General features: G+C 37.6%; 2 protein-coding genes across 2 annotated transcripts; one reads left to right on the top strand and one right to left on the bottom strand.

Moving 5' to 3' along the window:
- Positions 1-7984: 7984 nt before the first annotated feature.
- Positions 7985-13954, top strand: LOC122567901. The gene is made up of 4 exons (XM_043727043.1): positions 7985-9391; positions 10079-10389; positions 10618-10881; positions 11439-13954. The coding sequence occupies exons 1-4, from the start codon at positions 8118-8120 to the stop codon at positions 11681-11683; spliced, it is 2094 nt and encodes a 697-aa protein (XP_043582978.1). The 5' UTR covers positions 7985-8117; the 3' UTR covers positions 11684-13954.
- A 1264-nt stretch (positions 13955-15218) lies between these two features.
- LOC122567871 lies at positions 15219-17583 on the bottom strand. Its single transcript, XM_043726998.1, has one exon. The coding sequence runs from the start codon at positions 17581-17583 to the stop codon at positions 15451-15453; it is 2133 nt and encodes a 710-aa protein (XP_043582933.1). The 3' UTR covers positions 15219-15450.
- Positions 17584-18022: the final 439 nt, after the last annotated feature.

Below are 18022 nucleotides of genomic sequence, written 5' to 3'. Positions count from 1 at the left end.
TAGGAATCGTAATTACTTATCTTGATCGATTAATCATCTCCTGTATAAAATTAAATCTGAAGCAGTCATTCGTCTAGTTGCCTAAAATTATCTTTACATATTCGAAATCGCTGCCCTTTCGAATCTCTGAAGAAAGCTCCTGCTTGAAAATAGATTTAATATTCAGCATAGCATTTTCTTTAATCTTCGCTTTGATAATACAAAAGTGAAGGACATTTAATTTTTTGAAGTTAGATAGCACAAAAGGCTTTCATCTCGCATAATTTTCCCTTTTGTCCTTTTGTTCATTCCGTTTAACTACACGCTATAATTAAGTTTGTGAATCTCTGCACTCAACAATTTCCACTAAAGAGCATTAAAAAATTTCGCTGGATTTTCGCTGGATTATTTTGCATCGCTGAATCAGCGTCTACAATTAAATCCAGTTTACACGATAATAGAGATGCTCATGATAACGGATGAAAATATACATATATTTTCGTTTGTTTATATTCTTCCACGGCAGGTTTACCGGGAACCCCATATCACAATATTACGATCCATCCATCTGCCTGATTAATTAACTTTCTTGCATTTACGAAAAATCATCCACCCCCGCGATGTCATTAAGCAAATGGTCGTATTCGTTAACAAACCGTTATGGAGTTCCAAGTATTCCATACAAGTTTTTATGCTGCATAGAAAGAGATGATATATTTGTAAAACCACACGAGTTCGAAGCCTGAATACTAGTTACAAATGTTGTTAACGAACAACTACGCGACTTGTATTTTGTATGCGATTCGAGGGATTCGCGTCGAATACAAATTTCTCGTTCGTTTTAATTTATTTCCTCTTTCGTTTTCTTTAAACATATTCCTCGTCTCAATTTAACACTCGCGACAGATCGAACAGAAGAATTAAATAAATAATTGACGAACAACGACGCGACTTGTATTTTATATAAAATTTGACTTAAAAGTTTTGTATCGAATATAAATTTCTCGTTCCTTCCAATTTATTTCCCTCTTCTTTTTCGTTAAATATATTCCTCATTTCACTCGCGATAGATCGAACAAAAGAACTGAACAAATAGACTCGCTAAAAAACGGATCAAACGTCGTTCGAGTTAAATGAAAAATGTTTCGCTTATAGCTAAATGAAAGGCGTAGTAGTCTCCTTGTTTCTTGGCTCTGTCGAATCTAACTTTTGCAACAAAATTCGGCTTGTTTTTCTGCATTCGTTCGCGAAAGAAAAACTCGTGAATGTTTGTACATCTAATACGTTTTTCTATTTATTTCGTTCGATCGCAATTATTCGCGCAAACACGTATGTTTACGAACATTTCACCAGAAAATCAGGCTACCGGAAAATGTTTCGCGAATAAAATTTGCATTCTGCATTCTTAATATTCCTATCGAGAAGCACACGTGTGCCAGCGAATATCGAAAAGAGAGTAATTTTTATAGAATATCTCCGATTGGTAACAGATAGAAGTATGGAGCAATTCAGTTGGCCAACGTATGCTACCGGCAATTTGGGGTTATCGAACGCGGAAACTAGTTAGTCTTCATTAAAACGAATATTACACACGGCTCGAAATTTGAAATTCTACCCGAATTCGATTAAAAATTTGTTGATTGCGTATTTATCATATGTCAGTTAACGAGTAAATTATGCAAATAAGCTAGGATTAAATTAATAGTATTGTTATCCGTTCTATATCGAAGTCACATTTTCCATGTAACTGTCTCTACTATGAGAAATCAATGGTATATGATAAAAATATTATAGGCTTTTTAAAATCCAACATTCAGTTAATTGTAACAATCGGTATTAATCCTTTCATAGCAACTACAATCACGCGTACAGACAACATGAAAATATATCGTAGTACGTGCTGTCATGTCTATCCTATTTATATTTTTAGTCGTTTATGCGTTAATTCAACAAAGTACCAGGTCATCCGTAAAATTTGTAACGAAATGTAAAGAAGATTCGGAGAGCATATATCTTTATAGAATTATGATTTTATTGAATGTTGCATGCACAGCCTTTCGTGATGTTTTCGTTATTTTCAGTGAAACTTTCTTTCAGGCTTTTGCAGACCGATAGCTCGCTCAATCCTATGACACTCAAAAGTTTTGTAAAGCCTATAGTGAATCGGCTAAGAACTTGCCACGAACTTCAACAAATTATTCTCTGACGAATTACCGATCAGTCACGAAACTGCGCAACATTTCCCAAAATCTCCTTAACTTATTTCGGAATTTCATTTAGATGGGAGATCACGTGTCGTGTTCTCAGGATTAGGAAAGTTTGAATTATGCCTGTCCACGAAACAGAAGTGTCAGCCGGCGAACTCATTAGGAAAGAGAATTAATGTGATAAGATATTTGTTTTCGCTTTCAAAGAAAGCAGAAGGAAAGAAAAAGAGAAGAAGCCTTGAAAAAGGTTTTGATTAATGTCGACCAGGATCGTTTAATCATGTTGAAATTATGACGAGAAACGAGAATGGATCTACCTAAATCCATTGGTAAACTAGTCGTAACAAACGATTTAAATTAAAAGCTATTTGTATCCGAACAACGAAGGAAGGAAACAGCTGCTCCTTTCCCAAGAGTAGTCTGTTGAATATATTTAACGTGCTCATTAAATTAAAACACTTCAAAGTTTCACGTGAATGAAATTTCACTTTTTACTCGGATTCGTCCGTTCGCTGAGAAAACATGCCGGAATTTGCAAAGTTGTTCCTATAAATAACATCGGACGAACTTTATAGAATTGCTCAAACTGCATTTCGAAATTCAGCGTCCCAAGCTACCGAAGTTATCCCTCAAATCTTATCAAAGTGGCTCTATTGTCTATAATAGAACACGAAAGTGAAACATAATTTGGTGGAAATATATATTAAATACAACAAAATTTTCACAAGTTTATTAATTAAATGCCAACCAAAGATTCTACATTCGATTATAAATCAAATATGATAAATGATGCAACTTTGAACTGCTATTTTGGAGAAGGTTTGGAACGTTCGTCGTTTTAAAGATCAAACAGAAACACGCAATTTTCCATTCGCTTGCGATCGACCGATCTTGAATCTTCTTCGGAAAGATAAACATCAAAGTTACGACCCAGGCATCGCGTTACCGCAAGTTTGCTTTACCCGGCATTCAGCTGAAAGTTACACACAATCAGGGAAATTAATATACCTACAGTCTCAACCCCTGTCTCTTTTCAAGCATCGACGCTATTCCGGTTAAATAGCGATAGCTCGGATACCTGCTGCAGTAGTATAAGAAAATTATGATCAAATCGATGGTTGGCGTTTCAATCAGAAAGATATCAGGGTGATTTTAAAAAGTGGAGTTGAATTTTATTTTAGAATTCGGCTCGACTCATTAAACGAATATTAAATATTTCATGAAACGAATAAATATTCAATTCTTTTAGTTACATACGCATAACAAATTCGAGCAAAATTACAGTTCATTAAAACAAATTGCACGAGTGTATAAAAGTGAGCAGTTCCAGGAAGTTGAGAAAGCAAACACACGTAATTTTGTGTAATTAATAATTAACAACCACATATCTCAACAAACATGTGCATTCGTGACACGTTCTCCGTAAAACAAACTGATTCTTCGTGTGTGTATTTACTTACATGATGTAAGGGTTCGGCCTAAATGACATGATATCTACGATCATGGCAATTGTGGTGAATTATAAAACCTTCTTCAACGAACACGATACAGATAGTTATCAAGGACCGCATAAAATATATCTTCTAAATCCTATTTAAAATGTCGACGGTCTACTACGAACGCAAACAGATCTACACGATACCGATCCCCTTGTAATATCCGCTTATCAGATCGCTTTCGATTCTAACGTGTGTTGCCACGAACTCCTAGTGAAAGTTTCAGTGTAGCCTCGAAGTTTGTCTCGAGAGATTTCACCTTATCCTTGATATCGTAGCCTTTCTTCGGTTTTCCTTCCATCTCTTTTTCCGATTTTTCTACGATCTTTTTCACAATTTTTCCTCCTTTAATCAACGAGGCAAGGTGAAATAACAAGTGGCAGTCGAGAACTCCTTCACAAAGAAAGAGAAGTCGTGTAAGTTTCTTCCCTTATTCTTCTTTCCTTTTGCTTGTTCATTTTTCTATACTGAAAAAATACTTGCGTTGCCTCATGTAAACTTGCCAAGGAAATATTGAAAATCCTTGCAGCTGACACAATAACGTTGCCGATAAATGACACCCGTTTCCTGCTTACGTAACTTTCCATCCCTCTGTCATGTAACAGCTAGCGCGCGATCGGCTCCGGGACAATTTCTAAAAGAATTACGAAAGTTTCTCCTTACTCTCTTTCTTGTTATTTACGATGAGACAGAGAAAGAGCTTCAAATAGCTTACTCTACCAAAGTTTCGCTCATGTTGTCGATCGTTCGATCAGCTAAGAGCATCTTAATTCGTACTAATTATATTATTACTCTATTTACTTTCCGCTTTACTTACATAGAAAGATCGTATCGGGAATAATTCCTCTCTCTCTCTTTGCTCGTATATTCATGGAATTGAGCGATTAATCATTCAAGCCTGACATCAACCCAGCAAATTGGGATTACTTTATTTTCAAAGGCTCTCGGTTTGAAAACGACAACAACCGAAGACTCGATTAAATTCCGTGCTACCCCAACTTAACAGAGGCTCGAACGATGCTACTTTGCATTCGAATCACCCCGGGGTCATTCGATTTGTGTTATCTCCCCGTCTGTGGCACAGACGAGGAAACATTGTTGATTCGTTCGCTTATTGTTTCCGTTTCGACGCTCACGAACTCTAATCCAGAGTTTATTGGAAACCTAAAACGCGCTACTCTCTCGGAAATATCTCCGGTTAAACCGTATCCGATGAACGCGCCCTACCATTTTATTAAGCACTTCACATTTATGATGTAATCATATAACTATGTAATACGATAGGAAAAGTTTCGCGCCTCTATTCCCCCGCGTGGATTCTCTGTATAAATATCGGTAGAACTCAACGTGGTGTAATTAATGGAAGTCGGCGTCTCATAATGATTAACGTGTACGCATGAGTACCACCGAGCTACGCGTACTCGTTCATTAGAGCTCTTTGAAGAATATGAAGTTTCCGTGCGCTAATTATTGTACATCGCAGATACCATGATTTAAGGTACCTTTGATTAGAATTTTGCAAGCAGTAGATTGCTCTAGGTTGTAACGTTGGATGACGCGATGACGTGAACGTGGAAACAGGATATGGAAACACGCAATGGAGAAATTTCAATCGATACTTTAGAATTTAAAATACGTCCTCGTAATTTTCGTTCTTTTTTTAAATCGTAGTTTTGTTACGCCTCTGTTTCGAATGAAATCGGTTTTGAGAGAGTAAAAAATGATAATGTTTACAGCAATTAATCGTGTATCTCGCATGGAATCCGGTTCGGATTGATTCAAACGTGTGGAGACGATAATTAAATATTATTTGCATTTAATTTGCCGGTTTCTGTACGAACATGCTAACAACAATTTTATATCGTCATAATAATATCGTAGTAGTATTTATTTAATTCTTTCAGTCTCGAATGCTTCCCAGCTATCAATCAGACTTACAACTGTACATAATCTTTAGCATTAATATTTCTCCTTTAATGTTTCAACACGTATTTCTTTAATTCATGTTATAATTAACTTAAACTATCATAACGGTATTGGACCAATAGAATAACGAAATTATCCAAAGCTGACGGTTTACTCGAAATTAATTGCTATAAAGAAAACTCGTAAAATTTCATTCTAAACAACTTTTTCAGTAGACTTCTATAGTTTTTTTTTTTTTTTGGGTATTCCAAAAAAATAATCATTAATTCGAACAGCGTTCTCTAAAAGTTTTCTAATCTGTCTTTATTGGACGTTTTTTCCCATTCGTTTGTTCACCCTGCACAAAAAAGAGTTCGTGACTGTTTGCAGAAGTTTTTGTAGAAAAAACTTACTCGCTGCGACCATAGTGAAACGTTACAGCATCACAAATCCTGACGTTAACAAAGCACCGAAACATGTACCGTTCTAATTCAAATAATGTAAAAAGAACGCAGCGTTCATCGATGGAAATGATAAAGTTGTAAGATGAAGTGAAACGATCGGGCAGAACGCTTCTAGAAGTAACAGAGTTCCAACTTTCCTTGCTCTCTGAATTTCATATTAACTTTCTTGAAATAGCTCTTCTCCGTTTAACGTAGAATATTTTATCTTTTAACATAAAAGTAAGATCGTCAAATGTCGAAGCAATTGTCAAGCAAAGATACAAATCTGTCAATTTGTCCTTTTCGTTACAAGAAGATTTTGATTCCAGACATCAAACTACATTCATGGTTGCAAATAAGATTATCGTTCTAATTGTTATAACTTTTATTATACTCGCATTGCATTGTATTTTCTTTTTATGCTCCTCATTTTCCTATCTTACGTCTTTTCGTTATATAACTGCGCTTAGTCGGTTGTTTTGTTCTCTTTCTTTTTTACTATAGATTTTTCCTACTTAATATTTCCTTTATTATCAGAAGAACGAATGTATAAGAGATAAATAACGCCGGACAACAAAATAAGTTACAGTAGGAGTCACCGTGAAGTTCGATCTTCTAATATCCAAAATAACTCTTTCGTCAGAATATGACGTAATCGCATTTAGATAATACCACCTACGCTGTTCGAAGGATTTTACATCAATCCCTTTGTTCGCATAAACTCTCAACTAACAACTAACTCCTTCGCGTAAAACCTTCCAACTAACGTCAAATATCTGAAAGACGCGGACACTCTTAAACATCCTTATCGATAACGATTAACAATAATATTAAACAAGTTATTAGTTTCTCCCTTCTTGTTACCACCTTCGTCTCGATTTCCATCGATACGTTACGAAACAGAACTCTTGTTTCAACCATAATTAAAATTGCAACCACGATTAAAACGATATCCGATAAATCCTCGACGAGAAACGACAAATGTCGTTCTTATCGGCAATAGAAAACTCTGTAAAGTAATCGTGTCATTACCCACAGCCTTCAAGAAATACGACTTCTGTTTCCACAAGTCCTTCTTAATTCTTATCCCGACTCGTTAATCCCGAACAAATTGGCTATTCGTCACGAAGCAGAAGGGAAAAGAAGGCTTGCTACTGGAAACGACCCAAGCAATTATCAGCCATCCAACAAAGAAGCCACGTTTGTTTGCCACGAAACCAAGCTTTCGTCCGACGAAGCTTGCGAGAAATACAGAATTGTCTGTTGTCGAATTTGACGTGGCAAAGTTATTATAACGAGGCGAATAATTAAACGCGTTAAACCATACCAAATGAGTTTCTGTTCGAAACAGAAACAAAGATTTAATTCGAATTGTTGGACTCTAATCGGAGAGCCGTTATCTCGAATTAATTCTCATACAAGTACATCGACATTGATCGATAGACAGTTTCATTTTAGAGTCAAACTGAGAAATTTTTGGCAAGAAACTACGATCTGACAACCGATGAATTTTTAAAGGGAATCCTGAGCGCAACTGTGTTTGCTTTGGGATTCGTTAAATGGTTTCGAGGGAGATAATAAAGTTTCGAACTCGACGCCAAGCTGATTTGCGATCCACGACCGAGCGTCGAAGGAGTTTATTGGGTCGAGAGAATTAACTGGCTTCCTTGAATTAACTGGATGCTCGGTGAATTTCGAACCATTGGATTGGCTGCTGTCAAGTCCGACCTTCGCGACGCCACGGCGGATTTTTTGACATGATTCTGTCGATCCCTTGTTACCTTGAAAATCTATCGAATGTACAAGCTGATTCAACTTTTATGTATACGCCGACGATTTGCGATTAAAAGAAGAGGTCGATAAATATAAATTTTCAAAGTCTTTTATAATTATATTCGATGGTAATTGTATCTAACTTCCTAACGAAAGTATATGATGGTAAATTTCCAGACACCACGATTGAATCATCCTGTATACCGGAACTACGATTACATCGAAAACATCAAGGATCTCGCAAATCCGAGTCCTTCTAACGCGTTGTCGTCGAAAAATCCGATTCTGGTTGCAGCCTGTAACACTTTCGGAAGATGTGCAGGAAGTTCCCCGTCATGTTGCTGACCGCGACCATCCTATTCCGTGTCGCTTGCGAATTGTTCGAACCGAATTACTCGGACAACTATTCCAACTTATATCCTTTTGTAGAAAAGTGGGCCATGACCAGTCACACGAAAATGTTGACCGTGGTATTCGATGATTACGAGTACCATCGTACATTTGATGTTCCTCGTGGCATTCTAGTCGGCTTAAACGTCTCCATCAAACTAGTCAGCCTAAAACATGTAATATCTTTGAAATACAAGAACATGAGACGCGATTATCAGACCATAGAGACAGAAAGTTGCGTGCTGCTGTTGTTCTCGAACGTGGATCATCTCAGGGATATCCTTAGTTCTCCGCATTTGATGTCGTTCTGGCATCCAGAAAATTTCTATATTCTTCAAGAACAGAATCTACAATTCTCCAATTCGTCGATATACGAGAGATTTTGTAAGTGGGCGTTCGAGAGGCTTTGGAGGTTTAGAAGGGTTTATAAGCTGCTTTTGTTCGCCGCTGGCAAAGTGATTCGATACGACCCTTTCGATTACGCTGCTCGTCACCCTGGGTATCACGTTAACGCCAGCTGCGATTGGAACTGTGTTAAATCGAACAAGGACAGTTTTCTGTTGATCAACGGACCAAATACCACCGATATATCGGATTTTTTCATCAGGGATAGAAAAGACTTTAAATTATCCCCGTTAAAAGTCTCCATCTTCGAAACGAGCACGATATCTTTCCAGAACGGCCAATTTTCTGGATTAGACTTCAAATATCTCGAAGAAGTTTGTAAAATGATGAACGTGACGTTGGTTCTAATTAGATCGAAAGATAGATTCGGCTGGGAAGAGAACGGAGTATTTTTTGGGACTATTGGACATTTGGTCTATAAGTTTGCAGACGTATCGTTCAATCATTTTTTCATTAAAGACTATTTCACCAGGGAGCTGGAGTTTACGACGCCGATCACCAGCGACAAATTATGCGTGCTTGTTCCTAAAGCACCACCAGTCCCTGATTATCTTGTGATCGTCAAGATCTTCACTGGAGGAGTCTGGTTATTAGTGTTCGCCACGCACTTCATCATCTCGATGATTTATACAATTTTGAAGAACGAAAGGTTCGAAGCTATTCGACGAAGCGGAACAGTATTTTTCTGCTGCGAATATCCGACTGACTTTTACTTCCTCGAGAATCGAAACGGAGGCGTGGTCAAAATCGCTCCAAAATTTACGAAGGAGCGATCGTATGGCGAAGCACACGGGTGAGTAAGTACTGAAAATACGAAATGTACAGTCTGTTGGTTCTCTACCTTTCGAAAGATTTCATCAAAGGCAAAGGAGAGATTGCGAGGAATTGTCGAATCCGCTTGCCAGGGTACATCGATATTTCGCTTGCGTATTGGCGAGTCATTGTTTGAATAAAATATGAGTTTACACAAAGTACGAAAGGGAGAGATATGAGATAGAGTTAGTACGGATGAAAACGGGTCGAGTTTTTATCATAAAGAGATATATGTGAGTATATAAAACGGTCGAAAAAACTGTCGAGTTTTATCAAGTTCTTCGCTTATATTTCATATAGTTTACATTGTATTACCGCAATAAGTAATTTTAAAATATGGAAGTAATATTTTAGAAAATATTTAAAGGAAGGCTTTGATTTAAATAAGTTGATATCATTTCAATTCCCCGGTTGCTCGAAATCGCTTTTAATAAAATTTCTTCTGGCATTGCGGAACGATAGAAAGTGGTAAAATTGGCCCGATAAATATAATACGCGTCAACGTTTTAACGAATCCTACATTAATTTCCCTATTTGAACGTCAATTTGTTTCTCTTTTTACGAATCTCGTCATTCACCAGGCTCGGTTATAATATAAAAGAAGAGGAGATGGAAGAGTATTAGAATTATTTATTGCATACGATGATTATTCTCGTTTTGCTAACAGAATTTACCTAATCAAGAAAACGCCAAATATTCGATCGATGATAAAAACGAAGGAAGGCCGCTCGAAGCGATTCAACGAAATGTGTTTGTCTTTTGTCACGTGGCTGGGCAGATATTTAACAAAAGTCGTATTTCAACTGATGCAGCCCTTTGATTTGGGCCAGACTTGGTTCCTCAAGAGGTTGTTGATGATGTGCAGTTTGTTTCTAAGTTTGATCCTTAATGGGATTATCACTTCCCAGCTTGCCTCTAGTTTCAGTAAAAGAATGTATTACGAGGACATCAATACTTTGGAGCAGCTGAAAGAAAGCGGTAATATTCCATTTTTGAATATTCATTTTGTTCCTTAATCTATTACGTTTTACGCTTTAACGTTGAAGGAATTATTTTCAGTTAATCTCTTTTAAATCTATTTACAAAGAGCTGATTATTCTTAACGTTCCAGTTGTATAGTAATAGACTCGAAGTGCTTGAAGAAGAAAAATGATATACACGATATGACTATCGCATCTTTGTAAATCTTGGAATTATGCTTGGCAGGTCTCACGATTTTAACCGACACCAAAGATGTTCTCGACGACGCGTTGACTGACTTTACATCGCCAATAATCAAGCAACTAAACGATAGATTAGAATACGCGAACAAATCGGAAGTGTATAGAAGATTATTTGAAGCGAAGAATGCTGCTTATCTTCATCGACTCGAGACACTGCCATTTAAATACAGCGAGGAAGAAATGGAAAGTCTACACGTCGTCAGCGAATGTCCGAGGGAATACATTCTCGCCAATATAATTACAAAAGGTTCGTAGAGCAAATAAATTGTTCAAAACGATTAGCGGATCAGATATCGTAAGACAGTTATCCGTACATTTTTATTTCACCACTGTCCGAAGAGTAATCTTCCTCGATATGTGCGAATTCGTAGTATCGTTCCACTAATTGTTTCGAGCAACATAGTTCAAGATTACTCTTTCGCATTTTTATCCTTATCGTTCCTCGCTACCTGCTACTCTACCGATATTAAATTCTTAAATATCCGCAAAACCCAGACAGGTACCTCCTTTGCAAGTTATCTCATTTCTTTACTCATTCACTCACCACCAGCGATTAATCAATAAATTCTGCATTCCCTACCACCGATTATCTTCCACTCTCTTCCTCCATCGATTCATTATTATCACAACTATGTTCCATTATCTTCTACTTTCTCGTTATCCATCTCGCCGATATCATTTATGCCGTTAACTCGATTTAGAAATTTAAACGAACGCTTACAATTCGTAGCTATACGTATATCCACACGTCGTTTGTCAGATCGAAATTTCCAGCTGTATTATAAAACGTGAACGTTATTCCAGGATCTCCATACGGTGGTCGTATAAACAGCATTCTCACCCGGTTAAACAACGGTGGTTTCTATGGAAAGTGGTATCAGAGCATATACCAGTTGCAGAAACGGCCGGCACTGGTGTTGAATGGCTCGTCGATGCATAGGAAGATCACGATCCGGCATTTATTCATCCCGTTTGGGATACTGTACATCGGACTGACCATGAGCATAATCGTATTTATCTACGAGTATCAGCAAAACAACGTCCGATAATTTGCACGTCCTTCGCTCGGAGAAATGCGTCCGAAATGGTTGTACCTGACTGGAAGTAAAAAGCGGCAACTGACGTGGAAATCGTTCCGCCCTGTCCGCATTCTGTTTTGCTCGATGGTTAGAATGAAACAAATGGTGCGAATGAAACGCGAAGAATCCCGGCTGAAGGAGATGTATCATCTTGTCTTTCCTTGTCTTCGATAAGAAAGAACATCCTTCTCATTTACTTGACGCTTTGGCCAATTTCTTACCGCTTAAAACGATCGACGGGTTTACATATATCAACATCTACCTTTGTCAACTTTTGTCTTTTTTGCGCAGTGCAAAAAGATACTTCAACGTTTTCGATCTTATCCATTTTCCAATGGATTTTAACAATTCATTCAACAATAGTTACCTTGTTTGAACAATAGGATTGTTGCAAAGAATACGCAGGAGTCGATAGAAACAGAATTGTTTCTGTTTTTTTTTTTTTTTTTTTGTTCATTCGTGCATGATTTTATATAGCGAAATATTTTCACGACTAGAAGTTTATCTCTGGTTTTATGAGACAACAAAATTTTTGTCGTCATATCCATATTCGTCACAAGATCAAAGGAACGTAGCGAGAATTATATCGAACATCGGTATTGACATTGACTGTCTGGCACTGGTTGTCCCATTTTACTTCAATTTCTACGCTACGCTTTCGGCATTATCTATCCATTTCCCGCTGTGAAGACGACTTTTCAAAAAATTAAACGAACCACTCTGTTCCATAGCTGCAATCGAATAGGCTTTAATCTACTCGTATCTCAATGCTATTTTGCGAATAATCTATTCAAAATTCTGAAAATACCTTTTACAAAAAAAGATATCACTTTCGTAATATCTTGGTTTCTCATCGCGGAACTTAACGCTGGACTTTGCTTACAGATTGCGAAGCTGAAAGTTATCTTACTTTAGAGTTACTCTAATAGGTCCTTGGAATAATTTCCACGAACGAACTGTGAGTGACACGACACGATGCAAGTTCGAGTATAGGACGTGGAGAATTAAGTTTTACGTAATTATGCAACGAACGAGTTTAAGGAAAAGTAAGCTCTTTGAAGGGATAAGACACGCATCTAAGTTGATCACTCCCACACCGCGCTTAACTTCGTTCAAGTTCTTAGTATGCTGATCAGCGAACCGCGAGCAGCCCGATCGTTAGAGTTTCAGGAGTCTTTTAGAATTTTTTTACGTAGAAGCTATACAATTTTTCCGATCGACATTTTACATATATATTCTTTGATGTTTCGGTAACCTGCACAAATCTTTTAAAGAGAAATAATTAAAATAGAGTGCACTTTCGAATGCAGTCGATAATTAGAAAAATCGATTTTGTCAAAGAAATACGATAGAATATTCTGTTAAAGATCAAGATCTCTGGTAGGGATTTTTGTCATTCGAAAGAATTATCTTACATAGAATTCCCTTTGACGTTCTCTCGTTGTAAGTATCTCCTTTGCGAATAAATTCTCTCGATCGTTAAAAATATACTAAATTCGGTCGTTTTCCCCCGTGACTCGTTCCACCTTCCTGAAATTTTGAAAGATGGATGTTGAAGAGGATATTTTCCGAGTGTACATAGATAGCAGCAACAAACGATATAAAATTTGAGTATCAAAAAGACGAGAATATCTGCAACGTCGATAAATGTATACGTATAGAAGACTAAGAAGTGTATCTAAGAAGTATCTCTTATTTTCGTGTAATTACGTATATGTTAATTGATCTGTTTGTCCGCGTTCAAGCCGATTTTTTTCTATTTTCTAATTTAACGTGGGAGGATATTGGCTAAGGAGATCTCTCGGTATAGTTCTTAATCGTTGTTTCAACAAAGTAAAACGCTATTCCTATATAAGATAGGGACGTGCTTCGTACTCGCCGAACACAATCACAATTTCAAACCACGACACGCAATCTTCTTCGACATAATGCCCACATTGCCACGATCTCGTGAATAGTAATTTCAGCAACCATCTTATCTGCGATGAAACGCGGTCACACGGTAATTTCCTGATGCTCAAAGGATTATGTCTAAAATTTACCAGAACGTGATAATAACGCAGTGTACATTCGTTTGACGCCGTTCAAGCGTTAATTTTCTCTTCTCGAAAGCAAAACAATCGATTTTGCGACGTAATTGAGTCAGATCGCACAAAAGTATCCCTATTCTATCGACAGCATCTCGTCGATCAATGTACGACACCCTCTTCATCGTTTTACAATTATAGTCGCATTTCATATAGCCACTTATCTGTAGAACATTAAAACGATAACAAAATTTATGATATTCTTTGTAATACAAACACATTCGTTTATCAATAATATTGATTTACTGAAATATACAGAAAAGTAAAACAAATTATAACCCGTGATCAGTACTTTCCATCGACGTGTAGTTTTTAACGATTCTAGCCGTATTTTTACACGTTTTTACACGTAACAGAAAAAACAAAAATAAAAACGAAGTGGATGACGGCTGTGTTCAGAAGAGTAGAACATGGAAAATGGATGCCCCACGAAGCGAGATTTATATGCATATCTTTTATAACGCTATTTATGATTCGGGTTAACAGCTTTTACGAATTCATTTACGGAACGACAACCGACTATTATCAAACTATTGTACCGACGTATACATGAAAATTAGGAACGAACAGTATGAGCAGTATAAAAGAATAAGCAAGATCAGTCGTGTAGGAAATTACGTAAAGATTATGTTTTCTGCAAGGGCACGAGATTTTCGTTCTCTGATCGCGCTGATTTATTTCAACAGATTCAGATTCAATCGTTTCCGAGGACAACGGAAAAAAGTGTATCAGAGAAGCACTCTCGCAACACAGACAGGTACAACTTAATCGCATTTAGTGGAGCATCTGCTGTGAAGAAACAAAGTACGTGCTTAGAATATTAAATCCATCGAGGTGCGACCATTTCGCGCGATTTTATAATAATTCTAAAACGCTTCTATTATAATTAACGCACCAAATGTCACGATATCAAATTGCATGCAATTTAACGTATTATAGCCGTGATTTACATACACTTTTAATTGCTTCTCATTAATAACGATGTACATAGAACCTCATTAGTACATCGGCTTAATTATTAATCAATCTTCACGATGCGACCTGTATAATTAATGATTCGGTTGATTAAGTCGCTTGATGGAAAGCAACGAGTGTACTTTTTTTATTTCCTTATTTCTTCGTTTACAATAGATAATAGAAAAAACAATTATCGATCTGTTTCTGTTTAAAGTAGGTCAAAAGATATTTCCTTTTATCATGTCAGGTAGATGAATGGAGACAAATAATAGATAGGATCGCTCGTGTCTCAACGACGCGAAGAAGGATTGGTTCAAGCGAAAATAACAAATCGTCGATTCGGCCGATCACCAGCTGTTCTGTTCTTAAATTTACCAGTATTCCGCCTGGAAAACCAAACAAATGGGAAAATAAGGAGCAAGTAAAAAAAAATGTCAGAAATTGTTTCATCGTGGAAAAAACTGTTGGTCTACTCAAACCGTTAGTGGGATGTCAACACTGAAAATACGCGGTATAAATCCAAATAGAAAAATTCGCGATAACTGCACAATAGTGGTAAAACTTTTTTGTTACACAACGAACAAACAAAATACATATTTTCTATTTTTTCTCTGTTTCTGGTCACGAGCAATTTCCCGGTTTAAATTTTCCCCTAAAAGAAATAAATTTTGAAACGAGCATTCCTTTTGTATTTTAACATTTTCTTGTGCTTCGTTTCGCGATGTACAGTTCCGCGAAGAACATCACGGTAGATCCAAACAGGCCCACGAACAGCAATAAAAACGTTAATAAATAATGATCCAGCGATAACCTGATCTTGCCGCTCATCCAGCTCTTCATCCCCGCCATATCCTTGTTCAATCTCCTTTTCTTTATCTTAGCTATCTTAATACGATACAACATATCATCGAACCAGAAATTAAGCAGACCCGCTTCTCTCAACCTTAACAACACAAAATCGACTTTCTCTGCGTAAGGTGAATGCAGTCTTGACACGTAAGACACTCTATAATTCATCGGACATTCGTCCACCAAGTTCAATAGGGGATTTCCTTCTTTGTCGAGATAGTCGGAATCTTCGAGCTCCAGCGTGTAATATCTGGTGATGGCGATTTTATCTTCGTACGCCACAATATCCTTCGTAGATCGTTGAGTGTTAATCACGCGAATTCTCTGGACCAGCATCGCGTCTAGTTCGGAATCGTCCAGGAACACGTTCTTCAAATTCGCATACTTGGTGATCACGATCTTTCCAGAATCTACTACATCTTCCAGATTATGTAGTTGAGGGTAATGGAATGGTTTACTTAGGCTCGATACCAAGACGCTTTGATACAGCCCATTGAGGATAAGAGCGAAAAATAGGGTGCCGAGGAGTAGAGCTCTCTGCGCTGGAATTTCGCTTGCTTGAAAGGGATAGGTAAGGTACTCGATAAAGATGATCGGTTTTTTGATGTATCGGGGAATTTCTGGTGGTTCTTTGTAATTAGATATATCAGAGGAACGATATTCTCTGATTGGAAAATAATTTTTTATTCCACTTTTGGGAAGATACCGTGCTTGTGGTTTTCTCGTTGAACGATCAATTTCTAATCGTCGACTAGGATTGGCACATTTGTGTTGACATCGCAACGATTCGCTAATGTGTTTCACCAACCACCACAAGAACGTAACCGTAATGTTATATGCTATTAGCAGAAACCATAAGCTTTTTTGAAACGGTAAGAAAGGCATGTAAGCCTTGGGTACAAGACCAGAATCGGGCGACACGAAGCACAGCTTGTCCTCGTACATGGCACAGGTGAACTGAAACCTTCGAAATTTGCTATAAACCTTGACGAAAAATCCGGTGATAACCATGTCCACGTTTCTAGTCTCGATGCCTGTCAACGAAATGGCGAATGGATCATCCATGAAATCAACCTTCCTCATAGCTTTTATACGAAATTTTGCCCTCATCGCCTTCTCCAGAGCAAACGCCACATTAGCGTCTGGTTTGCTCAATTCCAGTCTATTCCGAGTATCATATGAAACGTTCATCAGCAGAGACTCGAACGCCAGCACGTTTAGAGGATAATGGTTCAAATTTTGGAAATTCTCGAATAACCTTGTATCTCTGTTCAGTCGAAGAATCTCGTCTGGATATCCCGAATTATTACCTTCTGACGGATTTTGAAGAAGATCGTACTCGCTGGGTCGCTTGGTAAAATGATTTTTCTTCAAACATGATTTGTATACCCTACCAAACCCATTGTTAGATTGTTTCTCGAGCGGCATGTACCTGGTCAGACATCGAAAATCATCGTCGACGACGACGATTCGATGAACGTCGTACTTTCTCCACAAATTTGTAAAAACCTCCGTCCAGAGCGTGGTGACCACTTTTCCAGTGAAGATAATCAAATACTGGTTGCCGGCTTTCCACAGATTCCATTGCCAATAAACGAAGATGTTAAAACTGGACAAGTCTTGAACGACGAAGATCCAAGTGAGTCGTAGCCGGCTCATCCAAGTGGCCTTCAGAGACAGATCCCTCGCCCTGACTTTGTAGGCCTCGATCGAATTTTGCCTGATATAGCTCAGCAAAAATTCGATGAAGCTCGATTGAAACTCCGGCAGTATTACGGAGAACGTGAGCGGATGAAACTCAGGGGATTGGCGAATGAAATTCAACACCAGCCTCAGGTTGTCAGTCTCCTGGCTAGATAAGGGCTTGCTCTCGATCGACGAGTAGAATTTATCGTGGTTCCGAGAGTGTTCCGCCGAAGTGGAGGATTTTAATAAAAGCAAAATACCGAGAGAGATCAGATGCGTTGAATATAACATTTCCCTTGGTCTCTATCGTATTTTATATCGTATTTATTATTATTTTAACTAACGTCACGCCGGAGACTTATCGTTTCTTTCCTCTTCGTGGAATATCGTAGAAAGTTTGTTATACAAGGAAAATGGCATTAGTTGCACAGCAGCTTTATAATCTCCTTGACTATTTTTAATTATTCAGATTAAACGGCACTACGTAGTTCCTTGGCTTTTAAAGTTCCATCTTAATAATCTCTTGTTCGCTAGAAAAAACCATTTATTTACTATTAATACCGCAGATAGGAATAGTTGATTATTTCGAAAAGAAGAGAACACTCACGTCAAAGCTAGCGCACGATAACGTCGAAGACAGGAGGATATTATCTATGTACATGCAGATGCGAGCGGTTTTAAGCTAAAACAGAAAACTGTTATGGGAATTTTAATACGACATATATGTAAA

The sequence above is a fragment of the Bombus pyrosoma genome, linkage group LG5, assembly GCF_014825855.1.
Source record: "Bombus pyrosoma isolate SC7728 linkage group LG5, ASM1482585v1, whole genome shotgun sequence".
Taxonomy (NCBI): domain Eukaryota; kingdom Metazoa; phylum Arthropoda; class Insecta; order Hymenoptera; family Apidae; genus Bombus; species Bombus pyrosoma.
This window is presented reverse-complemented; position numbering and strand designations above follow the sequence as displayed.